We start from the raw sequence: 27,922 nt of genomic DNA on the forward strand, positions 1-27,922 counted from the left end.
GGGTATATAGTTAGATTGGGCCAGTCAAGGAGCGGTTTAAACGGCTGGATGGCCGCTGCAGGCGAAAGGGGGGTTCTAGGGGGTCCCCCCCTAGGAAAGTTGAATTGCAGGTATACGATGTTCACCCTTCGGGCTGGATATTCAGCCGTTAAGCCCCTTGCATTGGCAACTTAACGGGTGTTCGAAGTATTTTATAACTTCACTCCATTAATATACGAGGATGGTATCCGGAATTCCGGAACCGCGCCCCAGGCCAAGAGAATTAGCTCCTATAACCCGCCCAGCTCGCTCAGTATTCTAAGCCTTGTCCGCAGTCGTTACGCATGACCCGTGGGGCATTGGAAGAAGCAGGCGTCGTGATATCGCATTGTGTTGCAAGCGAGCTACTGGTACCCGGTCTCATAGTGAGGGTTAGCCAACTTGATTCTCCAAGCGACGGTAGACAGACACCACAGACTTTACGTATATATCGTGATGGTTCCGGCCTTTGTTTCAGCAATCCGGGTTCAAAGCAAACACTACGCATCGAACCTTTTTCCTCTCCCTATACTCTATTCGCCAAGTACCCCCATCCTGCAATGAAGAGCTTCGGGTCATCTCTCGCCTTGTGGGCGGCCATCTTCTTGCTCCTGGGCTTTGGCGAATCTCTGCTCCTCCCTCAGGACGCCCGGAACAATCTTGGAAAACGTGGACTGGCAAGATTTGTCTTCCGTGGCGAAACCGGCAGAACCGACCGGGACGTGGAAAAGGCCGGCGGTATTTCCTCGAGAGGCTTTGAGAAACACGCGAGGGGCGAGCTTTCCAATGAGGAACTCGAAAAAGGCTGCAGCTTATTCTTGCATGCCCAGGGGGTTTCGCCGACCAATCCGAAATACAAGGAGAATACACAATATGTTTCAACGTCGCCAAACCCGGCGGATGCAATCACCTTTGCCTACGACCGCGGTGACCCAACAAAGCCCGGATTCATGTACGTCATAGCCGTTGACGAAAAGATGATCGACGTGGGTGCAACTCTTGGCAACCTTGCCTTCAAATCGCAGACCGAGTACGCAGCTGTGGGGGCGATTCCACACAGCCAGATCGTGGGCCATTTTAGAATAACGGCAAAGGATTTCGATCCAGGTCTTTCAAAGAAGCTGCAAGACGGCAAATACCTGCATCAGCTGGTCGACGGCAAAGGAGTCGACGGCTTTCAGAAAAACCCGCGCTTTGATCGGAAATTCCTGTCCAGGCAAAGCAGTGGCGCACAGCCTCAACTCGCCGGGATTCCCGCAGACAACTCAGCATGGAATCAGAAGCCATGGAATCGGAAGCCGCTAAAGGATTACAAGGGCAAGTCGGTGGCCAACTTTCTGGGGAACTTTGTTTGGCAGAAGGTCTGCCGGCGAGACCAAGTTTGTGACCAGAGATTCCGGTTGCCTCACGAGTGAGATCACTCGCCGGCTCCCGTTGAAGCCAGGTCAATAATGAGACACTATTCTCTGATGGGCTGTAGGATACTTCGAATAATTGAAGTATCCATTGTTATGTGTTTCGACTTTCCTTGTCCTACTTTTTTAAGGACTCAAAGAAAACTATGAATGATGTTGGGACATCTGACAGACTTACGGCACCTTGCTTGGTGGTCCAAACATGCATCTACCAGACTACCTTCGACGAGGGACATTAATAACGAGTGTAAATTGTAGACGAGTATTCACTTCTTGACCCCCGGGCTTCAAACTTTCCACTTTGGCGATGACTTTGGCACGAAAGCACAAGAAGATGCTCTGCCAAGGCCTCAATCCAAACATCAACAAAACCCAGTAAGCCTTCTTGAGCGCAATATCAAGAAGAAGGCTTTGGAGAATTCAAACCTCAGCCGTAAACGACAGACGTTGTGGCAAGGCCGATGGCAACCATGTGCAACACGCATTTTAATTTCCACGTCGGCTCGTCATAGAAGACATGAAGCCTCAAAGAGCGAACGAGACACACAAAGGCCGATTTCCAAAGTCGGACCCCGCGAGCCCCAGCGACATAGTCCAGGACGACCTTTTTCGTTATCCGAGTCTGAGCTCAACTGGTTCCAACAGGAGAGCGGTGAATAGTAGGGACCTGCAACATCATCGACTCGTCAGTCATGGACCTTAGATTACCAGCATCTTGCACCCCATTTGCGACTTACCAAGCGTCTCGTGTTGTAGCTGCCGCCGCCGCCGCCGCTGCTACTGCCGTCGAAACTGATTGGGTTGTCCATGTACGCGTGGAGCTTGTCCCGAACCCACGAATCCGGATTGCCAATGCTCGACACAATGCCCGTCGTGGAGCCTCCGCCTAGAAGCACCGTGAAGATGCCACGCAGCGCAAAGTCAATGTAGGCCGGGTTGGTCAGGTCAAAGGGCTCGCCGCGGACGAAGATGTCCTGGCCCGTCTTCCCCATGGCCGGGAACGAGTTGCCAAAGCTCAGATTAAGAATCTTAGGATTGATGTTGTGGTAGTCCGAGCCGATCCCTGCATCGCCCAGAATGTAGCTGCCGCCCGTGCCCCAGTGCTGGGGCTCGAATTCGTCGTCGACGCTGTCTCCGACGAGCGGCGTGCGGCTCGACGGAATCTGCCACGGCATCACGGGCGCCTTGAGATTAAGGCTGACGGCGCGGCAAAAGTTGAAGTACTGCGTCCATTCGTGCGGGCCGTAGCAGTAGCCGTTGCCGTAGGCGCGGTAGGTGAAGTCATCGGCCTCGTAGCGGTCCACCGCAATGAAGTCGGGCAGCCAGTCGCCCTCGTAGACACCGAGCGACAGGACGTAGTCGGTCGTCTGCTTGGCCACATCGATGGGAAGATTCGAGCTCGTCTCCGTCGAGTAGATCCATCCGGAGCTGCCAACACCCCAAAGGTTGACCTGCCATCCAAACGTCACGCTCGGCGCAACCTCGCGGACCAGCCAGTTGACGGCGAGCACGTAGCCGCGGAGGGTGTCGGGGATGCTGTCAGGTACTTCGGCACTGATGTCGCGGTACTCGAGCGCCGACTTCAGCGGCTCGCGTACTGGCATGGGGAACTCGGGCGGCAAGTTGCTCTGCTGGCACGCGCTGATCAGGTCGGGGTTGATCACGAAGCCCGCGGGAACAGGATGGTCGTCGTCGACGGTGGCCGTAGCCAGGTTCAGCGCCAGGATGAAGTTGCCGAAGCTGTGCATGAGCCCCTTTTCGTCCTGCAGGTGAGACTCCGGGTTGCCGCCCGAGAGATTGCACGTGTACGAGATCATGATGGGCAGCACCAGACTGCCGTAGCCGAGCTTGGCCTCGATCTGGCGCGCCCTGTCGAGGGTCTGCTGTGTCGAGGTATCATTGCTCAGGTACGAGCCCGGGTCGCCGCCCCCGTCGACGCCTGCGTACTTGAAGATGGACGTCGCCCGCGCCGCTACAAAATCGTCCGTGTTGCCCGACGTCAGGTCCGTGAGGCCGCCGAAGCTCAGGAAGCTGGGGAAACCGCGAACATTGAGATTCGGCCCCTCCTCGACCGCGATCTCCAGTGTCGTGCTGCCGTCCTTGGCGACGTCTAGCGACGAGGCCGTGTCAACAAAGTAGACGACGCCAGCCGCCAAGAGGCCCGACACCTGGACCGTGTACATGCCAGGGCCAACCAGTACATCGAACGGCGTGATGCCAGCCTCAGCCACAACCGTCTGGGTGTAGTTGAGGCTATTGGAACTGAGCCGAACCGAAATGCTGACGTCGACTTTGGCGTCAGTGTCCACCTTGATGGGCAATTTGACAAAAGATTTCGTGTCGATGTCCTTCTTCTTGACATTGTCGTCTGAGAAGGAAACCTCGAATAGCTTGGCCGACAGATCCTGATTCTGGGATTCGAACGAATATTCAACGTTGTTCAAGGTGGTGCTCGCAACGCTTATCACCGCCGTGCCCGACGAGGGCAGCCAGCGCAGGGCTGTCGTGTAGTCGCCGGGGCTCGTGAATTCGGCCAGCGTCGAGCCGCTTGACTTTTCGACCACCTTGACTTGGAATTGCTCGCCCTCGAGCCCGGAAATTTTTCCAATCGTCAAGTTGATGGCGCTGTAGTGTTTCACGTCCCCGTAGGTTACCTTGACGGACGTCTCGCCGCCGGTTTCGACCGTCACGCTGTCGGGGTCTACCTCGGCGGTGGCGGCGGTAGTCTCATCTGATGTTGTGAGGTCTTTGACCGTCACGTTGTACGTGCCCTCTGGCACATTGCCAGACGTCGTCGTTCCGAGGGGCATTTTGAAAGACAAGATTCGCTGTCCCTGGGTAAAGGTCACACTCTGCTCGTTGTCCTTGAGCGCCGAGTCCGGGGTGTCCGCAACCTCGATCTTGACAGTGCCAGATACATCGGGGACTTCATCGGCGGTGAGCACAAAGGACTCTGTGTAGCGGTCGGTGTCTTGGGTGAGATCGCCGTTGATGCCAAAGGTGATTGTATCCGAGGCGTTGAATTTGTAGGTTTTGCCAGTGTGGAGCTTGGCTGTGACGACAAAAGTCGAGGAGTTGATCTGCTCGTTGATGGTCTCCGGGTTGAGCTCTACCCAGGGGTTGGTCGATCCGTAAATGTATTTTCCTTCGACAGAGGCGGGCGATTTGAAGATGATGCCGAGAAAGTCCTTGACAGTGACTGAGCCACCATCCTTGTATCGGATGTTGGTGAGCACCATGCTCCCGTAGTATTCGGTGGCTCCTGGCGTCACCGTGGCGTCGTACAGGATGTCCTTCGCCATGGCGTTGTACTTGCAAGACCTTTGTTTGAGAAGATGATACGAGATATCGATTGGTGGTTTGACAAAATCAAAGTTAATGCACTCGCCACTCTTGATGCAGTGTTTGCTGGGAGAGTGAACGGTGCGTCCTAGAGCATGAAAAGTTTAAGCCAGGGGGTTGCCTCTGCCTGACTCGGACTGCAGGAGGCCGAGTCTGAACCGTCAAAGGCTATTGACGTTGGGACGTCGAAGCAATGGAACTCAGAAGTTGGGGTGCGGTTTACCACAAACGAAGATTGGTTTCCACAGTCAGGACTACGGTTGCCCAGATCGACTCGCGAACTCTTTCATCCAGGCTATATATAGCTGTTTTCGTCGAGTACGTACGGGCGATTTTCGGATATTGCTGCTTGAAGATCAACGTGGATAGCGTCATCGTCATGAGAGAACGGAGGATGATGAAGCGGTGCTACATTGCACTGCGGTCTATATTGAGCACATGCTTGCCTCAATGGGTGATGGAAGACTAGACGCCATTGGGCAAGACCACGGCAGACGCCATCTTTATGCAGACGCCGCCGTTATGCAGACGCCGCCGTTATGCAGACGCCGCCGTTATGCAGACGTCAAGCAGTCAATAAATGCATCACTGTGTTGTCTCATGAGTCTCGCGAGCAGTCATATATCAGCCAGCAAACATTGAGGAAAACTGCTGGGTCAACGACTCAATCCGGGGACGGCTGGCGAAGGAGGCCAAGGGCGTTGCAGCGGGGGACGAAAACACGGCGCTGTCCAGCGGACTCGCTTCCATGTCATTGTGAGAGGTTGGCGTTTTGAGGCACAGAGGTTGAAAACTCCGCGTCAAGTTCGCATAGGGAAGTCGGAGCCAGGTCAGCGTACCGTACTATTTGATACGAGGATGCTTGTCGGTTCATCGAGGAGCGCAAATTTGGAGTTGACGGATGATATCAGTTGCTGCTCCGGGGGGCTTTCCCGATGGCTTTCTCACCCAATGATGTCTGGGGAAGTTGAAGGTTGTGCAAGTTTCCTCCCCCGCAACGGTACGGAAGAGGCGCTGTTCCACGAGTCAAGTACCCGAGACTCTTCCTGGACTCGCTGTTCGACCGGACAATCACCCGACATCTGCAGCCTGGAAGCTCAGCTACCAATAGCGGAGCAGGGTGTAAGCCCGCTGCCGACTGAGAGGAAGCGAAGCAAGGCCTCGACGAGCCCGGACACGGCAGTTGCAGCTACAGCTCGCATGTAACACCAAGCATGCCGGGGGGAGACAAGTCTCTGCGCAGCGAGCCGGATGTTTCGTGGCTTCGCGCCACTGACACAAGATGCATGGCCTCGGCCTCCCTGGATCAGGAAGGGAGCCTGCCGGACAGGGAGGGCGTCGGAGCGTTTCTCTTCTCCTTCAAGGGCTGCTGCAGAAGACGTGTGACGAGCCGATACGAAGCAAATTTCCGTCGTCGCACAAACATGTGCAGATGGTAGCCGTCTCCGCGACTGCTCGCCGTGTCGTCTCTCCCGAGTTTCTGCCCCTGCCCACCGCCCAAGCCGTGAAGTCGAAGCAGGACTGCAGGAGTGGCGCATGCCCCCGGACTATGGCGCCCGGTTTGATGTTGACACACGATCGCGTCAGACGGGCCTAGGGAGGCGGCTTGAGTCTGTCGATACCCGGCGTTGAACAGGCAGCTGGGCACTTGGGCCCCGCGCTGTGTGGCTGCAGTTGATTCTGACAATCTGCAGCGCTGCATTTGAGTCATCATTTTGGGCAAGTCGCGTCAGCAGCAGTCGACGTCTCACTTCGGCATAGCCTCGGCAGCTCACCCAACTTGGGCAAGTGAGAACTGCGCCTTATCGATAAGCACCACTCGGCCAAAAAAAAATCCAGATCGTGACTTGGCCAACCACCACGACCAGACTCGCTTCCTTTCGCCTAGGCCTCGATCGGCATCAATCGTTACAAGCCGATCGGTCAGCAACGTCGCCGGGAGGCGCCCGTTTCCTCCATAATGGCTGGATCGCAGCTCAAGCGCCTCAAGGCCTCTCTGCGCGAGCAGGGAATAACTGGGCCGCAGCAATCCAAGAAGCAGAGGCGCAAGGCGGCGCAAGACGGCCAGGCTCGCGGCGAGAAGAAGCTGCCGAGAGGACTTGTCTTGGATGGCATCCGTCAGCAATTCAACCCATTTGACCTCAAGCACGCCGCCAGAGGGCCCAAGTTTGAGGTCACGACCAACCGCCCGGTCACTGGCGATGCTGCGAGGGGCATCAGGGGCCGCCCTGGCCAAGCCAAGGCTGCCGGCGAGGAAAAGGTTTGTTCGCAGCGGCACGAGACTCGCGGGTTCTTCTAACTCTTTTGTGACAGCGCCGAGAAACCCTACTGGTCGACATGCAGCATCGCCACAAGGTGGGGGGGATTACCGATCGACGATTCGGAGAAAACGACCCAACCATGGCGCCAGAAGACAAGATGCTGGAACGATTTGCTCGAGAGAAACAGAGGAGCCACAAGAAGAGCTCTCTGTTCGATCTCGAGGACGACGAGCCTTTGGCGGGCGGCCTTACGCACGGGGGCAAATCCTTGACCTTTGAAGATGAGGAGCTAGTAGACGACTTCAACGAGGACGATCTGGACGCCGACTACGACAGCGATGGCTCAGTCAGAGAGCAGCAGCGTCTCAAGCGCTTGCGCTCCATGGCCGCCGAAGCAGACGAAGACCAAGAACAAGAAGAGCCGGAGCGCAAAAAGACGAAAAAGGAAGTCATGGAGGAGGTTATCGCAAAGTCCAAGATGCACAAGTACGAGCGACAGGCCGCCAAGGAAGATGATGACGACGTGCGCGCCGAGCTCGACAAGCAGCTGCCCAACATCCAGCTCTTGCTGTCCTCGAGCGCCAAAAACACGAAACGGCAAGGCAACGAGGAGACGCTGGCCACCTCCATTGCCGGTGCGGACAGAGACGCATTCGAAAAGGACTATGACCTGCAGGTGAAGCGGCTGGCCCAAGACAAGCGAGCACAGCCTGCCGATCGCACCAAGACCGAGGAAGAAAAGGCCGAGGTTGAATCGAAGAGACTGAAAGAGCTGGAAGACAAGCGGCAGAGGCGCATGATGGGTGAAGACGTGTCCGACAGCGACGAGGACGAAGACGACGGCCGAAGAGGTGCCAGCGAGGCGAATGACGCGGAAGCATTGGAGGAGGATGACGATGACGAGTTTGGTCTCGGCAGCGGCCTCCGAGCCCGCCCTACAGCTACCGAGCTGGGGTTTGATGACGAGGACGACTTCATCATCGACGACGACTTGGTCGCCAGCGGTTCTGACCTCGAGCCAGTGGATAGCGACGACGAGTCTGGCGGCGATGATGCTGCTGAATCTGAGGATGAAGAAGAGGACGAGTTTACCAAGGGGCTATTGAACGAGGAAGAAGCCAGGAACCCAGCATTCAAAGCCGGTGCTTCGGACAAGTCTGCGGCACTGCAATCAGATGACCTCGGACTCCCTTTTACGTTTCCCTGCCCGCAGACATGCCAAGAGTTCATGTCCATTACGGAGCCGTATCCCAGCAGCAATCTCCCGACAATTGTCCAACGGATAAGGGCCCTGTACCATCCCAAGCTCGACAGCAAAAACAAGGAAAAGCTGGCCAATTTCGCCTTGGCCTTGGTCGACTTTGTGTCGTCTCCTTGGGACAGCAAGTCGCCTCCGTTTCCGGTCTTGGAAAGCATTGTGCGGCACATACACTCCCTCGCCAAGATGTTTCCCGTCGAAATCTCCAAGCGATTTAGGCATCATATTGGCGAGATGGGCCGGACACGTCCGTTGGCTCTCCAGCCGTCCGACCTGACTCTTCTAACCGCAGTCGGGACCATCTTCCCAACCTCTGATCACTTTCACCAAGTCGTCACTCCCGCCATGCTCGCGATGGGGCGATATCTCGGCCAGCGCATACCGCAGCAACCATCCGACTACGTCATTGGGACCTACCTCTCGATTTTGTCACTGCAATATCAGCAAATGTCGAAGCGTTTTGTGCCCGAGGTAATCAACTTCTGCCTCAATACTCTCTGCGCGCTTTCGCCCATGGCCCCACTCAGCCAGCTGGGTAACTTTCCTCAACATGAGCCTCCTCCCGGCACTCGCGTCGAGCACGCCAAAGCCATTGCGCCGAGAAGATTGCATCTCGCCGACGGCGTCGCTGCCGAGCACAAGGAGAGACAGGCTGCTGCCATCAAGGTCGCCGTCCTCAACACGTGCGTGCAGGTGCTCGAGGCGGCCGCGGATCTGTGGGCTGGAAAGAGTGCCTTTTTGGAGACGTTTGAGCAGGTGGTCAAGGTTTTGAAGCACGTGCGCGGAGACGCGTGCCGAAAACACCTGCCGGCGCAGCTCTGCGACAAGACGGAGAAGGTCGAGACGAAGCTGGTGCGCATGCTTGGCCTCGCGCAGCTGTCACGGCGGCCGTTGGAGCTGCACCACCATCGACCGCTGGCCATCAAGACGTACATACCCAAGTTTGAGGAGACGTTCGATCCCGACAAGCATTACGATCCGGACCGCGAGCGCGCCGAGCTGGCTAAGCTCAAGGCGGAGCACAAGAAGGAGCGCAAGGGGGCAATGAGGGAGCTGAGGAAGGACGCCAACTTCATGGCGAGGGAGAAGCTGCGGATCAAGAAGGTCAAGGACGAGGCGTACGAGAAGAAGTACAAGAGGCTCATCGCGGAGATTCAGAGCGAGGAGGGGCGGGAGGCGAATGCGTACGAGAGGGAGAGGGACGCGCGGAAGCGGGCGAGGAACAAGTGAGCACGAGCGCAGCAGTTTTGAATCCATCTGTTTGACAGAGACTTGCTTGCTCTCTTGCAACTTGTTTTCATATCATATAGTGACTGGACATACTGCAGTTCTTGAGGGCCTCGGTTTGCGATGTCATGTCTGGCATGGTACCCAGAAAGCGATCAGTATTAGACCAGAGGCTACCTATTTGTCACTTTTGTTACTTCCTTCAAGTCCTCTAAATGCCTGGTTCCGAGCTGGGGAGGCCATGGTTTATCTAGTATGTAAACCTCGAGCTGCGTTGCCACAGCTGCTGCCGGCCCGAAATAAGTGGGTCCGACGGTCGCGACGACGCGACTCCACTTCATGTTGTCCGTCGAAGCCCTCGAATCTTTTCCCTCGAAATTCAAACATCCCAACTGCCAGACGCAGCCGCCCTCATCACACGCGCCAGTAATGCCATTGCTGAGGTCTAGTGCCACTTTTCGCCGGCGCAGCGTTTTCCACGAGGACATGACATTGACAGACGCAGTGCCAAGGTTGAAGAGAAAAAGACACCCGTCAAGCCCTTGACGACACTCACTCCCGCAACGCTCAAGTTCAAACGACTACGACAAGCATCTTGAAACCAGAAGCCCTCTTCTAGCGTCCGTCAGTGCCACCAAGTGTCGTCATGGCTTCTCGCCGGGGCGGGAAAGCCAACGTGAAGCCCCGCAACGACGTCGACGATGAGGAAGACGACTACATGAACATGACCTTTGAAGACCAGGCGCCCGAGAAGGAGAGCTCCGTCAGACGCTCGGAGCGGCTCAAGCGCGAGTCTCAGGCCCGTGGCTACGTCAAGTCCAAGGCGACGCTGGCCAAGGAGGAGGCCGCGGCGCGCGAAAAGGCGCTGTCCAAGTCGCTGCTCGACGACCCGCGCTCCAAGAAGAGCAAGGGCCTCGCCATGATGGCCAAGATGGGCTTCACCGGCGGTGGTCTGGGAAAGGGGACCGACGAGGGCGGCGGCGGCTCCGGCAGGACCGAGCCCATCAAGGTCACCGTCAAGGAGAACCGTGGCGGTATAGGCCTCGACAGCGAAAAGAAGCGCCACCTGCAGGACGAGGCGGCGGCGCGGGCCACCAAGGCTCCCAAGATGGATCCGCTCGAGTATCGCGAGCGGGCCAGCAAAGAGAACGAAGAGGCCAGGCTGGAGAGCCAGCTGCTAGGAGCGCAGCGCGTTGTCGAGGGCCTCGAAGAAGCTCCGGCATCCAAATCCGGCCGCATCCTCAAGTCCATTCCCATTGTTTACCGCGGCCTCGTCCGCGCCCGTGAGGAGAAACAGCACAACATCCGCCTTCGACACGAGCTGGAGCAGTCCCTGGGCCGGCTGCCCGTGATCGAGGACGGCGAGTTCGATGACGACGACAAGACGGCTTTGGGCCTGAAGCACATCAGCTACGTCACCGCCGAGGACCTGGACGACGAGGATGAGGAGCTCGACGCCTTCAACGCGCTGGGCGCCGCCGACCGCCTGCGCAAGGTTGTCGAGTACCTGCGCCAAGAACATCACTATTGCTTCTGGTGCAAGATGGCCTACCCCGATGAGCGTATGGGGGACTGCCCTGGCCTGGCTGAGGAGGACCACGACTAAACGAAGATACGGGAGCTTGACGTGCATTGTCAATGAGCGACTTTTGTTGTTCGCTTCTACTGGATGTTTTTACTGAGCACTACTTGAAATTTGCGCGAGAATCCTCCCTGGCCGCCTCGCAAACCGGTCGTTTCCATACCAACTCCCTCCCCTGTTTTTCGGTCGATCCGTGAGATGAAATGCAGAAAAAAGGAACTCCAGGTTCGCATCAATGGCCTGCCCAGTTCATCGAGGCGCCTCTGGTTTTCGGTGCGTTGCCGCGTTTGCCTTACAAAGAATAAGGCGGGACTCAAAGCGGCCCCCATCTGCCGTGCCAATCTTTTCCAGCGATGGAGACATCAAGAGGTCAACCTCTAGATCCTCGGACGATCCACTCAACGAGTCATCGCAAAAATGGACTTGCATGACTTCGGGATCAAAAGGGCGGGGGCCCTCATGCCGATACAAGCAAGTCGCGTCAATGGTGAAGATTGCCCTGGACCTCGTGATGATGACCATGAGCTCGCAGGCCTCGCGAAACAAAGTCGGGAGGATCCTGTCCCGCAATTCCTCATGAAACGGAGTTGGGGCGAAATTCGAAAAATGATCGAAGAACGTGGCGCTCAACTTCGTCAGGGCCTCGGGGTTCAAGCCTATGCCGAGGTCGATGTCCTTGGCAGTCTTATACTTCATCTTGCTGACGAGATCGAGGTTTGTTTCGTTGCCCTTCTCGAGGTCTACACGGGGCGGTGGTCAGCAAGTTGATTACAACACTTCCATGACCAGGAAACCCGTTTCTGGAGCAAAACTCCAGCCGGGTAGGACGGGCTCACTTACCTCGCATTTGGCCAATCATGCGAACGAAAATCTCGCCAATCCTTCCGCCCCAGAGTCCGTTCCTTGCCTGGAAAACTTCGTAGCAGAGTATCCACCAGATGAAGCGTTGGATCAAGAAGCTGGCCAGGCGCGGTGACTGCTTGCATTCTTGGATGAGCAGGTCGATCGGGCGCCTGGTCATAACTACCTCAGGCTCTTTGAAGGGGTTGCTCGTGCAGGCAGTAGCAATCTTCTCGATGGTGAAGCTTATAGAGCCCCATCTAGAGATAATCCAATCATCGGTCACCTTGTCGGGGTCTCCATAGTCAGGTTTTCTTTCGTTGAGAACCTCCTGGAGTTGCGACTGCCAGTGTTCGGCATTTTCGCTCTCTTTCTGCACTTTGTTCTCCAATTCCCGGTTTTCTGATTGCAGGCGCGAATTCCGATCTTGCAATGCGATCAGTTGCTCCTCAAGCTTTTGGGCTTTCTTCGGCGTGTTTGTCTGCTTCGTCGCCATCGTTTGAGCTCTCTTCAGCTGAGTACCCAGCTTCTTGGACTCTGCTTGCTGCTTCGCTAGCTCTTTCTTGGCAGATTCCGCTTCAAGCTGAAAACGTTTCGCCCCATCATTGGCTTCTTTCACCTCCCGGTCCTTTCGAACCAAAATGCCCTCCAGAGCAGAAATGTGGTGTTGGTAATGGTCTGGGTCTTTGGAAGCAGGATCGATTTTCGGTTTCTTGGCCTTTCCTACTTGCTCACGCGCAGTTTCATCGGGTCCTCTGCCGTGCTTCCCAGCGGCAACTTCTCCGGGATGCTTTGAGAGAGCCTCTGGGGTTGCTCCTATACTCGAGGAACTTGCGGAGTATGCGGAGCACTCAAGAGTCTCGTCCGTGTCTTGGGACGAAGATGACAGCGTCGGCTGGTTGATACTTCTCCTGTATTGCGATTTGACGCCTGCAAGGCAGTCAGCCACTGAGCGAGGCTGAAGGTTTCAGAGTATTTATGGCCTCAAGACCTACTATTGAGACGGGTATCTCGAGCATTCGCAGCCGGGGGCGGCTCAGCAAGGTGGTCCACCTCCTGCTCATGTTTGGCTCTCGTCTTGGGCACCATGGTCTCCCGTTGGCCAAGGTGGGATCTGGTAAGCAAAGGCGATCTTCGGCGGTGAGAGAATGAGACGAGACTGAACCAGCAGAGCTGTCTGTTCTCCACGATGCACGGAGGAGAAGATGGGTTGTGGGATGAGGGAGTTGAGGGAGTTGAGGGTTGGGAGGAAGAAAAAAAGGTATGCGCCCCGGGGTCTCCTAGAAGTAGCGGGAACAGCTCAGCTCTGGCATGACAATGGCTATTCTGAATAGAACCGCTCTCTTTCACTAACTTGTTGTCCTGGTGACCACCAGCAAGGAGTCATCTCGGCCCTGAACAGCTTCCAGGGCCGTCGCCACAGTAGGAGAACGCAGCGTTCAGGCACACTCTGGCTCTGTGCCCGTACTTTGAGCTTCTTCTCCAGGCCATTTGCCCTCTTCACCGGCAACACTATGAAACTCGAGATGGACGAGATAACTTGAGTTGCTCGGCGGCGAGGCGAAGTAATGGCTCTCGGCCATCGCGGGCTTTCTTCAGCCTTCCTTCATTCTCTTTGGTTACTTTGCTGCGGCTTGGATTCGATTCGATCACGGCAGATATTGTTCTTCAAAAAGCGAGCACTGGGCCATCTCCAGTCAACCAACCCCCCATTGTTCTGCAGCAACTTGCTCCGGTAGCTGCGGTAACCAGTCCAGATCGCTCAGTAGCTGCCAGCTGCACACGCAGCACTCTGGTGCTCAACCTGAGGCACCTGAATCTCCCTGGTTCTCCCCAACGCCAAGAATTCATTCTATCCCTTCAACCTTGCACACCTTCTTTTCCACGTTCGAGGCTTTTCGCGCAAGGCACCCTGCGTATTCAGAATGGCTTCCAAGAAGCAGCCCATCGTCATCGGCCTCGATTTTGGCACAACGTACGTCTGCTTATCGCAACCCTCACTCACGACTCAAAGACTGACAGCCGAGAAACAGTCATTCGGGTATGGCCTGGGCTCCCGGTGGGAGCTACTCCACCCCAGTTTCTGGCTGGCCTGCGCGCCTCGGAGCAAACAGCGACAAGGAGAAGGCTCCGAGCGCCCTGGTATATCGGTCCAACTCGCGCCCGCCCTTTTGGGGATATTCCATCCCCCCTGACGAGACTCCCATCAAATGGTTCAAGCTGCTGCTGCTTGACGATGACGACCTGCCGCAGAACTTCCGACGCTCGGAGCATCTGCGCAGGGCGAAAATGCAAATCCAGCAAAACAACCGTCACCCCGTGGAGGTCATCGGGGACTATCTACGCGAAATGTGGAAGCATGGCTTTCGGAACATTGAAGATTGCCTCGGCAAACGTCTTGTTTCTGCCTCGAGACTCGAGCTGGTCGTGACTCTACCCGCCATCTGGCCCCTCTACGCGCGCCAGAGGATGCGCGAGGCGGTGCAGCTGGCGGGGATCCTAGATGACCGAAAGGCCGGGGAAACAATCCTGAGCTTCATCTCGGAGCCCGAGGCTGCCGCCTTGGCCACCATGGAGGACTTTTCCGACATGGTCGAGTTCAAGGTGAGTTGGAAATGCAATGACTTCCGTTGATTGTTTGATCACCGTTGACATGCCTAGAAAAATGACCGCTTTGTCGTCTGCGATGCCGGAGGAGGCACGGTGGTAGGTGACTCCAAGCTGCCTTGGATCCTGTTTTTCCATCTCCCTCTTCGCCTGCTGACCGCGTTCAGGACCTCATCAGTTACAAAGTCATTCGCGAGAACCCGCCTCAAGTGAGAGAGTGTGTCCAAGGTGACGGTGAGTACAAAACGCGGTCGACTATATGGCATCTTGGCTCCAGCTAACAGCATGCACTCAGGCAAACTTTGTGGTGCCGTGTGCCTCGACGAGCGCTTTTTCCAGCTTCTCAAGTCGAAGCTCCCGCGTAATATCTGGGACAGACTTGGCAAGCCAGGAATTGACCACATCATGGACTTTCATTGGGAAAATGGCCTGAAGGTGCAGTTTCACCAAGACAGCACCGATCTGCAGATCCAAATGCCCTACGGCGGGACTCTCGAGACTCGCTTTCATCCTCCGAGATTGGATTTCAGCAGGTAAGTGCATGACTGTTCCAGACAGGCATCGAGTCGGACTATGCTAACTGCCACCAGAAGGGAGCTGATGGATGTCTTCAAGCCCATCGTTGCCGAAGTAGTCGAGCTTGTTTTCAAGCAGATTCGCGAGGTCATGAAGATGGAGAAACGAGGCCCCAAGGTGAAGTCGCACCCTGGAGAAGATGGCGGCTCTCCGATGTGTGGTTTTGTCGGCTTTGCTAACACTTGCCGCAGTATGTTATCCTGGCCGGCGGGTTTGGCAAGTCACGCGTGCTGCGCCAAAGTCTCCAAGACTCCCTCGACACCGAGGGTATGAATACCGAGATATTGCAGGCCCGTGGCGATCGACCGTGAGTGGAAAGCCCCCTTGGTCTCTCAGAGACAGACGTGAATACGCATCTGACTCCTTGACGCAGCTGGACTGCCGTCTGTCGCGGAGCCGTGCTCCGTGGCTTCAACAAATGCAGCCCGAGTCTCTTCACCATGGTGGACGGTCGCGTGGCCAGGGCCAGTTACGGGACGACTCTCAACATTCTGCCCTGGGACGCAAGCGAACACGACTCGCGCGACAGGGTATGGTGCAATATCCAGCGCGAGTTCCTGGCCGTTGACCAGACCCAATGGTTTATCCAGATCGTAAGTCACATTGCGACGTCTTGACGGCTTGGCTGGTGCGGCCCGCTGACAGACGGCGTACAGGGGGAAACTCTGGCCACCGAGGAGCCTGTCACGCACAGCTTCTGGCAGGACTTTGACCAGCCCCAGGACTTCATCGAGACGGAGATCGTGTATTGTACCGCCAAGGATCCACCATCAAGATGCGACGACTCGGTCAAGCGGCTGTGCTTGATCCGGTGGTCCAAGATTCCAAGCTTCGACAAACTCCCCGTCTGGATAAACCAGCAGGGTGGGCGTTTCCGCCAAGTCCACTACGAGCTCCGGATGGTCCCGGACGGCGCCTCCCTCGACTTTGAGGTCTTCTATGATGGCACAATGGTCGGCTCCAGGAATGTCCAGGTTGACTGCACCGACAGCGGCGCCAAGGAGCAGCGACTGTAGGGGGAGGGCTATCTGACGTTGCTTGACGGAGAGGAGACATTTTCTGAGCTCAGAGTCCTGATCAATGCGCTTTTCCTGCGTGTCCGAAGGGCGGCAGCCAGGACGCGTGCGAGCTTTCATCAGCCTTGAGGGTTTTCTAGGCCTACATCTATTCTTGCCCTTGTTCTCTTCTTGCACAAACTTGCTCTATCTCCTCCCTAGGCAGGCGGAAGATCTTTAGGCCACCAATAGAACGATACGAATTCCCTGATTTCAGCCGTATTTTCTCCCTTGACACCCCGTTTCCCTTCTATTGTCCAGAATCCGCCGCATGCTCTCGCAGCGGGAAGCAGGAGCCTCCCTTAGCGCTTTTTGCCCCGTCTCTTGTTGGCCTTGGGCCCTTGCTGGACGCCAGAGGCCTTGGCCTTGGACAGTGAGTCGGTGCTCTTGTCCAGCATCTCAAAGTCCTCTCCGGCGGAGTCGGTGCTCGGCGTCGCCTGCGGGGCGTCCGAGTCGTCGGCAGCGTCGTCCGAATCGATCTCGACTGCCTTGTTGGACGTGAAGCGACCGGGGCCCAGGTTGAAGAGCCAGATCGGGACGCGGACAACGGCAGTATCCTTGAAGGTCGGCTTATGGAGCTCGTTGGGCTTGATTTAGGTCAGCGTGGTGTTCCAGTCGACTGGAATCGGGACGGGAGCTCACGTCAAGAAGATATTCATTCACGTTGCCTTCCTCGTCCTCCTCTTCGAGAAAGACGTCACCCAGGGAGTCGACGACGAGGATCTTGCCGTTCTCGGCGACAACCCTCTTGCGCACGCCCGAGGGCGCAGTGGTGCTCGAGGGGGTTTCCCGCGGAGCTGTCTGGGGCTTGCGGCTCTTCCTCTTGAGGCGTCCGCCGCCGTCCTCCCTCTTGGACTCCTTTTCCTGCATGCGCCTCTGCTTCCTGTTGGCGGGCAGAGGCGGAGGCGTCTCGTCGTCCGATGGAGGCGCAGGCGCAGGCTCGACGTTGGGGATGCCGAGGTTGCCGCCCCAGGCCTTTTCCCGGGCAAACTTGACGTAGCGGCCGACAAACTCCTGCTGGCGCTTCCAGTTCATGTAGAGGATGAGGTAGTGGATGGCTCCGCCGCCCATGATGAAGACGCCGAGCATGACGGTGCCGAGGCCGGGGCGGTACCTGGTGTAGTAGTAGTCGGTGCCCTTCCAGAGCGGGAAGCCGTGGGCCAGGAAGTGGTCATAGCGGTCCCGCGACGGCCCGCGCAGGATGTTGGCGATGAGGGAGAGGCGGGCCTGGCGCTCCGAGGCGCTCTTGACGGCGGCCTTGACCTCGGCGGCGGTGGGCTGCTTGGGGCTGGCGTTGGGCTTGCCGTCCTTGGTTGCGCGGTCGTTTCGGAGCTGCTGCTTCACCTTGTCCGGGTGGAGGGAGCGCGACTTTTTGCGGTAGGCCCGGTTGATGTCCTCCTGCGAGGCGGACGCGGCGATGCCGAGGACGTCGTAGAAGGTGACCGAGGCGTTGGGCTCGTGCGCCGAGATTTCATCGCGGATGCGGAAGATTTCTCGATCTGGATGGAGGCATATCAGTCAGTCGGAGCACGGCAGACATGTTTTTTTTGGGGGGGGAGTCCTCGAGAGAACGAAAGAGAACAAAACACTTGCCTTCCTTGCTCCAGGCCGCCGTGAGGGGAGCCAGGAGGGAAAGAATCCCGACAGAGAGGTAGGAAATCTTCATGCTTGCATGGTAGGGCGGCGGTGGTGCTGCGTTGAGGCTGGCGAATCGTGGGGAACAACAGCAGGGCCCATGTAACTGCTTGATCGATGCAAGGCCAGGTGGCTTGTTAGGTACTCGCGCAGGGGGGAAAACAGGGGGTGAGCTAGCTTGCGCTGCTGCTGGCTGGGGAACATACACAAGAGGGGTCTTATACTATAATTAGATGCAGTCATTCCATCGAAGTAAAGCAATTTGGCGCAGCGGAAGCGCGCCGGGCTCATAACCCGGAGGTCCCTTGATCGAAACGAGGAATTGCTAAGATATTCTTTTTGACGTTTTCGGTGATTTTCCACTCACCCTTTAGTTGATATACTCTTCTTCTCCTCCCTTATTTTTGTTCTTATTTTTGACTTTGCTTTCGGGGATTTTGCTGCGCGACAAAGCTGTGCAAGGTAAACCGTTAAGTGAAGGTTCACAACCTGCATGCTCTTCGACGGAGCCCGGATTTTATGCGCAGGTTGTACATACAAGCCATGCATCAAAGGGGACGACGTATGCCGATTGAGATGGATATTACAATGCCCAGCACGCCTACCCCATCGCCTTGTTTCTTGCCGACATGATGCGTGGCGGGTTGCAGCCAGAGAGCAGGCGGTGGCTATAGGGTAGCAGTTGGCAGACGAGCCTGAGTCGCAACGTGTGTTGCCGACTGGCTGGCTGGCTTATTTCCGAGTCGCATACAGCTGCGCCCACGAGGACGAGCCCGTATTATAAGCAGGAGAATAGGCATGCGTGCGACTTTGGGCTCTCGAGCGAGGCGACAAGGGCCCCTTCTTCGGGCATTGCGGGTAATTAACCGACTCACAATTTTGCAACCCGGCCTTGGCTCGGGTGGACACAGACGCGCAAGGCGTGTCACGGATGCATTTCCACATGCACGGCATACGAGGCTGCTGTGTAGAAATCGAGACGTTTTTTTGTTTTTTTGAATGTCTTGAGTTGGCGGAAAACACATGCACATTGACTGTAACTACAGTACGCATATAAACAGCCTCCTGTCAGCATAGCACGGCAGCGGATGGAAGCCAGTGTTCACCGGCCTCTGGTACTGCGCCAGACACCCACCCAACTGACATTGCGCAGATAAACAAACAATGTACGGATAAATACAGTTGGACAGACAAGGTCAATGGCAGGCCGGCATCCCGCCTCGGGCCCTTCCGGCTCCGGCTCCGTCCCCGCACCGGATACGAAATACATGACTTCCCAGAGCCGCGGATGGCGAAGTCCAGCCACCCCAATTAACGGGCCCCTCTAATTATTCGTTACTTCGTATCCGTACATGCATGTACAAGTTCATGCGGTCAACGGGAGTGCTGACCGACGGCAGACCGCCCTGCACACCCTACTGTAGGTAGCATGTGCATGGACCTACATCTGCAAAAGCCCGCATTTTCCTCTGGCCCCCCCCCTCATCCTCCCCCGTCCCTCCTGCTTCTCCCCTTGCTTTTCTTGTGTGTGCGTGTGTGTGTGTGTGTGTGTGTGTGTGCGCAGGTGTACAGATACAGAGCGTGAGAACGAACATCGGCGTGGCAAGCCCGTCCGAAGGGGAGAAATAAAGACGGTGTAGGGCCGGTGGACTACACCTTGCTTCTCACTCATTCACACCCTCCCTCCTCACTCACACTCTCACATACTTACAATCCCTCTCTCACTCAACTTTCTCACACACCTACAACCCCTCCCCCCCTCACTCACGCCCTCCCTCACTCACTCACCCGCTCTCCTCCCCATCCAACAGTGAACAGAGACGCAAACATGGGCTTCTTCTCCGACGGCCTCTCAGTCGGCCCCGGCGGCCTCTCGCGCCCCTCGCAACACCGCCGCCACTCGTCACGCTCTGTCCACAAGAAACGTCGTTCCCGCTCCAGCTCCCCGTCCCGCCCCCGCTCGCGCTCCAGCTCCCGCCGCCGCCGCTCCGGCCTCGGCTCCGGCGCCGCCCCCTTCGCCGCCCCCTTCTTCGCCGACAGCGGCTACCACAAGCACAATGCCTCGCGCGGGTCCTTCTTCGGCCTTGGCAACTCGAGCCGCTCCAGCTTCTTTGGCCTCGGAGGCTGTATGCCTCCCCCCCTCCCCATCCGCATTCCTCTCTTCGTGCCCCCTTGAGGCAGCCCTGCTCACCACCGCGTACAGCAAGCCGCCCGTCCTACTACAAGCGCTCCCCTCGCCACGGCTTCCTCCAGCGCGCATATCGCCAGCTCCGCCGCCTGCTGCGCGACCTCGTCCACTACGCCAAGCGCCACCCCTGGAAGGTCTTCTTCCTCGTCGTCATGCCCCTCGTCACCGGCGGCGCCCTGACCGCCCTGCTCGCCCGCTTCGGCCTGCGCATGCCCCCCTCCCTCGAGCGCATGCTCGGCGTCGCCTCCCGCGCCGCCGCCGGCGACGGCTTCGGTCTCGTCTCGGACGCCGTCCGCATGGCCGGCGACGGCTTCGCTTCTCCCCGAGCCCGTGACGGCCCCGACCTGCACTGGGAGCGCCGGACGTCTGCCTACAGCTCCGCGCCCTCGCGCCCCCGCGACGACGGCTGGGGCGAGAGCATCAAGGGCGTCGCCAAGATGTTTCTCTAGCTCGCCCCTTATCTTGTGCCTCGGTGACGTCTTCAAAGGCCGACGAGAGCTGGCGTTTTTCTCATGTATCGATCCTCCATAGACTTGCAACATCAGAACTCAGAACCCAGCAGTGTCATTAAAGCCTGCGAGCTCCCCAGCATAAAATGGTCCTGCTGCGCTTCACGTGGCGGCCGGTTGGCTTCGACTTCGCCCCAAGAGTCATACATATTATGGCTATCTTTAATTCGCTAACCCGGTCTCTCGTCTCGCTGCGGCCTTGATGCCCCATCCCGAGGCAGGCTGCCGCCCTGGTCTCATCGCATCCGATACCACTTTGATTCCAGCATATGTCATCGGGCGGCGGCCGTTTCGTATCTCGCCCTTCCGTGCCCTTCTTTCCCACCGGTGAGGGGAGCATCGGGCAGCCAATTTGTGCGATCATGCCAAATAACAATATTCGTGTGATCGTCAAGTCCGGCGCCCCTTTCTTAACCCTTGAGAAAATGTGTTCAATCTCATACCCTTTTGCTTATCGTCGGCGCCACTGCCTCCGATGGAAGGTGCCCAACCGCCCTGCCAAACATGCCTTCATTCCAGTCGGGGCCATCCGAGGCCAGGATGGACTTTCATCTCCGCAGGCGTCGAGTAGAAGGTGTAAAATGTCAAGATTTACATAACATCCATGTACATTCATAAAGCCAGACGAGGAACAAAAATGGAACAGTAAAAGGTCAAAGGTGTGACAAGGGAGAAGGCCCGTCTCGTCGCTGCCGACACGCCCAATCGCTCGCGGGCCGCTGGCAGGGTGACATGACGGTTGATGCATCCAAGTTATGCCGGCGCGCCACCTTTGCTGGGCTTCCAGAATTGCATCATTCGGCCCAATCGCTCCTTAGTCTTGCTCCCCTTGGATCTCGGCTTCTTGCTTTCCGACTCGTTATCCAGCGTGACTTCCATGGAGAGCTTGCTTCTTTCCCCGTGTGCGCTGCTGATGAGCCGGCTCAGGCTGACAAGGCTCGACCGCCTGCGCCCAAACGCAGCCGACGAGACCGAGACGGGCCGTTGCTCACGGAGGGTCGGTTGAGACATACGTTGGCTTGGTATGAAGCTACTGTCCCGCGTCATTGTCGAATTGCTCGACGTGAGTGACCTGATGTCGTAGTCGGCCGATATCCTGACTTCTGGACCCGGCTCACCCATCAGGAGCGACTGGAAGCTGTTCTTGTCCGTCACTGATGAGGGCGCCGTTGATATGCGCTGGGCGTCAATGGACACCGGTGACCGAGGAGACGGGTGAGACGACGATGCGAGGCTCGTTGAGTACGGGCTGAGAGGCATCATGGCCGTGCTGCTGTGAGATGCTGGGTAGACCTCCACAGGGGTGAGCTCCTTGGTTCCCGGCAATCTCTTAGGCGAGGACGTGGCAGAGTCAGGGCCACTCGCGCTGGCGCTGCAGAAGATGATTGACGGGGGATCCTCGACGGCGGCCTCGCCATGCACCGAGCTGGTTGGGCATTCTGCTGCAAGCGGTGTCAAGGGAGGCATTGCGGACTCTATCGGCTCCGAGCTGGCCCTCTTCATGGCGGCGTACGCTGGCTCGATTGGGGAAGCTCGCAAAAGAGGAGAAGCCTCGACCGACGCAAGCACGACGGGAGACGTCGCCGCGCCGTCTCGGTGCAGTTCTCTCATACTTGCTGCCCCTGGCTTCTTTGGTTGGCCATTGGCGGCGGCGACGTCGTCTTCATCCTCTTCGAATACATCAGCCATTGCTGAATTGCTGTTCAACCTATGGATGTTGGAGCGCCCAGGATCGAATGGCGGCAGATCTGGTGCTGACTCTGATCTGCGATGATAATGCATGCCTGGGCCGCTGAAACCTTTCATGCCCTGTGCGCTGTGCATGCGTCGCTTGCCGGTAGTGCCAGCTGCCCGCTGCGCCGCCTCCCACTCTGCATTGTGGGGAAGCGGCGTGTTGAAAGGGCCGAGAGCGGCATCGAGATCTATCATGGGATGCGACGCGTCGTCTTTCGACAGAGGCTGTGGCTGGGGGCTGGCAAGTACCCGCTCGGGGGCCGATGACTCGGCGTTCAGGTCTTTGCCAGGGGTGCCTTCGGGATCTGGAGTCTCTGAATCCTCAGTCTCCTCGGTTTCATCGTCGTCGTCGTCCTCTTCCTCCAAAGGATCAACAGAGGCAGGCGGCGTCGGTGGCCGCAAACCATTCGCCTTGACCTGTTTCTTTTGGCCTCGAGGCTTCAGAGGTAAGATCGAGCCCGCCCAACCCCTGACCCTCTTCTTCTTACTCATCGTCTTGCTGGATTGCTTGTCTGCGTTTGCTGCATGCAAGTCTCTCCCTGTCTCCGTCGAATCGGAGTCGTGGTCGGACGACGACGGTGCAGAAGCAGCTCTCGATACAGACTCGGATGAGCTGGAACTCAGTGATCGCGGTTTCATGGGCATTGTGGGACCGATGAAGGATGACTCCAAGCCGAAAAACGACCAGCGCTTGGGGGCCTTGATTGTTGCGACAGGATTGTTCGGGTCCGCCGCTTGCGCTTCGGCGACACTTAGTAGCGTCGGGTTCGAGTTGCGGCGCCTGGGTGAAGTGTTGGCAACGTTGCGGTTCGGAGGCGCCGCCATACGCTCGAGGATGGCACCAGCCGTGCTTGGCCTGGAGTCGCTCAAGTCGCGAGTGGAGTTCTTTGACAGTGTCACCGGGCTCTCCCGGTCGCAAGGGGAAGCCACAGAAACGACTGAGGATATGCTGCCGGAAACAGAGTGTCCGGGTCGCGCCGTGGCCGTGCTGGACGTGTCACTGGAAACCATTGACAGCGGCCGGGGAATGAATTCCAGCTTATCTGAGAAACCAACACGCGTTCTGCCTGATCTCGGTTGCCTCGGGCTGCTGCTCTCGACATCGGAGGAGAGAGCTGCGGGCGTGGTGGGCCTAGCCGCGTCCACAGTTGCATCGCTGGCAACATTGGCTTCGGGAGCTTGCGCAGGGGTCGGCAAGCCGGATGTTTGGTGGTGAGGCGCAACGTGGACATCCCTCTTGAGCTCAAAGGAAGTAGGGCTATTGGGAGCGCTGTTGCCCCTGAGCATATTGTATCCAGGGAACGGCCGCAGCAAAGGCAAGTCGCTGGCGCAAATTGTCCCGGAGACAACACGACGATGTCCACGTGAGGGAGGAGCAAGCCCGGGTGATGCGAAGCCACTTTCAGACTTGGTTGGACTGGTGCTCATGACGGCGATCGAGTTGCCGTCGCGAATGCTGCCGCCAACGAATTCGCTGCCGCCCCGACGGTGTCCATGCCGGGCTGCTCGCGAGGGTGAGGGAAAAGGTCTCGATGATGGCGAGTTGGGGGTTATGGGAGGACTCAGAAACGGCAATGAATCGGGTCCCTGGGCAAGAGAGGCACCGGGATTAAAGTTAAAAGCAGGCAAAGCCACAGTCCTGCGTGGCCTGTCGCCATTCTCAGACAACGGGCTGGATGACCTTGGGGGTTCAACGGCTGACATGGGCCGCCGACCGCCGGCTCGGGCGTATAACGCCGGGGCGGAAGAAGGCGAGGACAGACGAGCAGGGAAGACGAAGGGCGGGTTCGGAGGGACGTCGGTGTGGATCGATGGGTCTTGAGCCAAGATGCTTGGGGGGCTTGCGGCGTCCGAGGAGGCGAAGCAGTTGCCTGCGGAATCCTCCAAAGAATGGACGGGTGAGGCACCGGCGGCTGCCACCCACGCAGGGCCCTGAGTAGCGGCCATCATTTTCCCAGCCGCGCGGCGGCAACTCAAAGTGATGGCCAACTAGGAGAACAGGGTGATCATAAGAGGGGGCAAGGCCAAGGACGGAAATGGTGAAGAGAGGTCTCGTTCGTCTGCATGCGGGCCTCGGGAGACATGTAACGGACAAGCGACGTTCGATGCCTTTTTGATGGTTGTTTTGAGAGATATCCGAGCTGTAGTCGAGCCTGCATCAGGTTAGCGACCCAGAGGGTTACGGAAAAGGAAGGTGAGGTAAAGCTGAAGAAAAGGTGGGAGGCTGTTGGGCGGCAGCCGAGGGTGGAAAGCGATTCACGACGGTTGGTAACAGACCTGGGTGACGGGCAAAAAATACAAATAAATGCTGCGCTGAAGTAAAGGGACGGGCGCAAAGGCAAAGAATTGAATCGAATGAGGCGACAAAGGAGCGGACGGCCAATACCAGCGACAAATCTCAACGAGAAGTGCAGCTGGAATCGCACCAGGAGGCGAACTCTGGGGAGCGCGCAAGGCGGGAGGGATGGGGAGGAAGAAGGAGGGCGTGAGGGTGAGGATGGGCGGAGGGTTAAAGGCGGGCGGGCGAGAGAGGGAGGGAGTGGGAAACAACCAGAGTGGGCTACCGGGAAGGCCTAGGGAGGGAGGATGGGGCGGCCGAATGCAACCGGCTGGGGCCAGCGCGTACCGCCTACCTGCGGCTAGCGGGTACCTTGTATGCGAGACGAGGTACGGGGAACAAGCAGCAGGGCGTTTGACGGGCTTCAGAGTTTCGGGGGTCCAGACACGGAAACAGTGCTCGGTACAGAACCGTGCTGTGAATCCGGGGCTGCCAACGACCCTCGGAGCATCTACACACGGTACAGCACATGATGTGCCAGGCGTTGTGGTTTGTTTATCTCCCTCGACTATCTGGCTGGATGGCTGGCTGTCGGGATGATCTGGATCTCGACGTGGTAGCGACTACTAATTGGCTCACGGCGATGCTTCGCATCTGCAGAGCGCTGGGACATGCGGCGCTCCCCGGCTCGAGGTACCTTGGGCAGCCACACGGCGCACCTCGGGTACGGGGCCAAGTACGGCACCATGGGCACTAACCTCCCAGGCATGGAGGCGACGGTACGGATACGAAGTACTGAGACGGCCCCCCTGGCGGCACCGCCTCCGCGCGGCCATGCACCCTCACGGCAATAAGAAGAAGCAAAACGGTCAACAGCTCGAATCCTTCCGGACTCTTGTCGAGAAGGCGCAAGGAGGAGGGGATGGGGAGGGATAGAGTTTGATATCGCGGACCGCTGATTTTCCCCGTGAGTACGGAGTACCTGCGAGTCGAAGCTTGTGTGTTTATGCATGAGGAGCGAGCAGTCGAGAAAGGTAGGTAGGTAGGTAGGTAGGTACCTGGTGCTCGATAGGACCCCGTGCACTCCCGCGCGGTCACCACTATTAGGCCACTATCAGGTCTGCAGTACTACCATGAAATGGCTGGCCCGCTGGCTAAAACACCGCGCGACATGGACATGGCTGGAAGCTCAACGGCGATGAGTGGAACACTCTCCATCGCAGACACAACGCCTCTCTAGGCTGCTCTCGGCAGGGCACCCCTCTGTTCTACTAATCTGAGCAATAACGAGACTCTGGTCGTGGATGGATGGATACCTGGCCGAGGCCCTGGCCAAGTACTTGCCCGCGCCCTGCCAGGTACCGCCTGGCCGACGACCCACGATGAGCGCCCGAGACAGGCTAGGCGCAGTACTGTCTGATGCGTCAACCGGTACCTACCCCACCCATAATCTTGGTACCTTGGGATACCCAGGCTGTGCCTGCCACCGGCCAAACCTTGGATGGCCTGCCTGCTAGCGGCTCGTTGGCTGCGTTGGCCCTGGCAGCCAGGCAGTGCATCCCACCTGTGGGTAGCCGGTGATATTTGGCCGGCAGGGGTCCTTGCTTTCCGCCTCGACTTGGGTTGAGAACTTGAGACCCTGCTGTTGTTGGAAAACACGATCCATTCACTGCCGGCGCGGCTTGGACCCGAACATTGAGACCATCTTGGGACGGCGTGGTTCATGCGCGAGAGTGCTTGCTGGCCCAGCAACTGCCATGAGAATGGCGCAAGGCACTGGGCACCGACGAGTTGGTACAGCGTGCGTTGGCCTGCGCTAACCGTGCCTGCTGAGTTCCTGAAATGACGATCATGTGTCGCGGGAAATGGACTCGTACCTCGAGGCAGCGGATAGAGGTGACTCTCGATGGGGACCGTCCCGTGGCGGCCGCCATGGACTTTTGCTCGTCCTCAGCTTCCGGGTGTCGCGGGAGGGATGGGCCGGAATGCTCGAGTCTTGAGGAGCCAAGATTTGGAACAAGGGCACCAGCGCCTCGATCCGTACTGCTGACTCTTTCAGCAACTGACGTGCTCGCAACTGTGCTCGCGACTGTGCTCCAATGAGAGTCGGTGTTTGGGCACGCCCTGGACAGTAGCTCGCGCTCTATCGGGAAAATGGTGGGGACTGGCGCTGCAAGTGTCCAAGAGCCTGCTAGGCAGGAGCTTATTGCAAGTCGTGATTCGGCGACAGAGCACAGGACGCTATGCACAGAGGCATGCCTGGCGCCTCGGACATCCGGGCCCCTGCCTATCCCTCCCTGGCCGTGCGGCAAAGTCAAGGTCTGCTGTTTCATCCCGGCCTCCCGCGGGGAGGGGGGGAAGGGGGGGCAGATCAAGTATCGTACAGGACAAGACTATACTGTAACTACTTGCTTCTGGCCCAATACGCCATGGCCGCTCTCCCCTTTGGCTCCCCCTTGGCCTCGCCGGGAGATACGCGCGAGTGGTGGCAACGGCGCCCCGGGGCCAGATGGTCGGTCGCGCGAACCACAATGAGCCGCCGTGTATGACAGGCAGCTGCATGGATGCCTGCATAGCATGCCCAGAAGTACAGTAGCCATCACCCGTGTTCCTTTTTCCCTGGTCCTCCCTTGCCTCGCCTGCGTGTCTAGAACGAGCCAAGATTGACATGGCCTCTCTCGCAGTTTACTGGACGTGCATGCATGCATGCGACGATGGGGATGTGCTGCATGTGTTTTGTGTGGCCTTACGTACTCGGTACGCGTCTGCATTTATCGAGCTTCTCTTTGATTGCGCAACTCGATGTGCAGCGGCCGACTGAACGAACACGTAGCCGGCCGGGCCTTGGCCAAATGAGTTCGCGGTATGCTGTGCGTACCCGCTGAGGTATGTGCTGTCAGACGGCCAGGACAGATCAGCGGGACCAGAGACTGGTCAAGTGACGGCCCCGTATCAGCGAGATATGCATGTACAGTACGTACTCGGTGCAAAGGCCAAGGGGCGGGAATGATGGTCGCCTTTGCGACTGAATCTCCCCCAGATTGCTCCTCATTCCACCTTGCCGTCCCCGATGGACTTCGCTTTATTTCAAGCCCGCTATCATGGATCATGGCACGACCGGGTCACCAGTATCCGGATTTCGGCAGGCACCGAGCAGTTGAGGCTCTCCTCACTAACTCGCTCAGGGCTAGTTAGTTAGCCGTCAGCCACGGCGTTTTACTTGGTTCAAAGGCCGCATGCCCTCTACTACAGACCAAAGCCCCAACGTCTCAACTCTATTGCACCGCACAGTCTTTTGTTCTCCCTTTTCGACCCTGACTGTCACACAAAGAACACGGGGGTGGGTGGTGGGCCTCTTTACAGATCAGGGTGAACTCGCTCGTGCGGGCCGAGATTT

At 57.7% G+C, this 27,922-nt stretch overlaps 8 protein-coding genes and 1 non-coding gene across 9 annotated transcripts; 6 read left to right on the forward strand and 3 right to left on the reverse strand.

The window, feature by feature from the left end:
* Positions 1–578: 578 nt before the first annotated feature.
* On the forward strand, positions 579–1,433 carry HRG_05685 (heat-labile enterotoxin alpha chain domain-containing protein; the record flags this gene model as incomplete). The annotated part of the gene is made up of 1 exon (XM_044864156.1): positions 579–1,433. One exon carries the CDS (start codon positions 579–581, stop codon positions 1,431–1,433), a length of 855 nt encoding a protein of 284 aa, XP_044720688.1.
* Positions 1,434–6,735: 5,302 nt separating this feature from the next.
* On the forward strand, positions 6,736–9,524 carry HRG_05686 (nop14-like family domain-containing protein; the record flags this gene model as incomplete). The annotated part of the gene is made up of 5 exons (XM_044864157.1): positions 6,736–7,035; positions 7,089–7,887; positions 7,978–8,541; positions 8,587–9,050; positions 9,111–9,524. 5 exons carry the CDS (start codon positions 6,736–6,738, stop codon positions 9,522–9,524), a joined length of 2,541 nt encoding a protein of 846 aa, XP_044720689.1.
* A 643-nt stretch (positions 9,525–10,167) lies between these two features.
* On the forward strand, positions 10,168–11,127 carry HRG_05687 (g-patch domain-containing protein; the record flags this gene model as incomplete). The annotated part of the gene is made up of 1 exon (XM_044864158.1): positions 10,168–11,127. One exon carries the CDS (start codon positions 10,168–10,170, stop codon positions 11,125–11,127), a length of 960 nt encoding a protein of 319 aa, XP_044720690.1.
* A 225-nt stretch (positions 11,128–11,352) lies between these two features.
* HRG_05688 (uncharacterized protein) lies at positions 11,353–13,032 on the reverse strand (the record flags this gene model as incomplete). The annotated part of the gene is made up of 3 exons (XM_044864159.1): positions 11,353–11,843; positions 11,944–12,873; positions 12,939–13,032. 3 exons carry the CDS (start codon positions 13,030–13,032, stop codon positions 11,353–11,355), a joined length of 1,515 nt encoding a protein of 504 aa, XP_044720691.1.
* An 836-nt stretch (positions 13,033–13,868) lies between these two features.
* On the forward strand, positions 13,869–16,142 carry HRG_05689 (actin-like ATPase domain-containing protein; the record flags this gene model as incomplete). Its single annotated transcript, XM_044864160.1, has 9 exons — positions 13,869–13,918; positions 13,977–14,547; positions 14,605–14,649; positions 14,718–14,784; positions 14,846–15,083; positions 15,141–15,243; positions 15,318–15,433; positions 15,500–15,719; positions 15,783–16,142. The coding sequence occupies 9 exons, from the start codon at positions 13,869–13,871 to the stop codon at positions 16,140–16,142; spliced, it is 1,770 nt and encodes a 589-aa protein (XP_044720692.1).
* Positions 16,143–16,483: 341 nt separating this feature from the next.
* On the reverse strand, positions 16,484–17,847 carry HRG_05690 (dnaJ domain-containing protein; the record flags this gene model as incomplete). Its single annotated transcript, XM_044864161.1, has 3 exons — positions 16,484–16,768; positions 16,824–17,680; positions 17,775–17,847. The coding sequence occupies 3 exons, from the start codon at positions 17,845–17,847 to the stop codon at positions 16,484–16,486; spliced, it is 1,215 nt and encodes a 404-aa protein (XP_044720693.1).
* A 225-nt stretch (positions 17,848–18,072) lies between these two features.
* HRG_12092 lies at positions 18,073–18,144 on the forward strand. Its single transcript has one exon. It is a non-coding gene; the product is annotated as a tRNA-Met (tRNA).
* A 1,500-nt stretch (positions 18,145–19,644) lies between these two features.
* On the forward strand, positions 19,645–20,453 carry HRG_05691 (uncharacterized protein; the record flags this gene model as incomplete). Its single annotated transcript, XM_044864162.1, has 3 exons — positions 19,645–19,671; positions 19,738–19,942; positions 20,020–20,453. 3 exons carry the CDS (start codon positions 19,645–19,647, stop codon positions 20,451–20,453), a joined length of 666 nt encoding a protein of 221 aa, XP_044720694.1.
* An 813-nt stretch (positions 20,454–21,266) lies between these two features.
* HRG_05692 (cell wall proline rich protein) lies at positions 21,267–23,534 on the reverse strand (the record flags this gene model as incomplete). The annotated part of the gene is made up of 1 exon (XM_044864163.1): positions 21,267–23,534. The coding sequence occupies one exon, from the start codon at positions 23,532–23,534 to the stop codon at positions 21,267–21,269; it is 2,268 nt and encodes a 755-aa protein (XP_044720695.1).
* Positions 23,535–27,922: the final 4,388 nt, after the last annotated feature.

This window comes from Hirsutella rhossiliensis (assembly GCF_020360975.1).
Source record: "Hirsutella rhossiliensis strain HR02 chromosome Unknown scaffold00005, whole genome shotgun sequence".
NCBI classification, from domain to species: Eukaryota; Fungi; Ascomycota; class Sordariomycetes; order Hypocreales; family Ophiocordycipitaceae; genus Hirsutella; species Hirsutella rhossiliensis.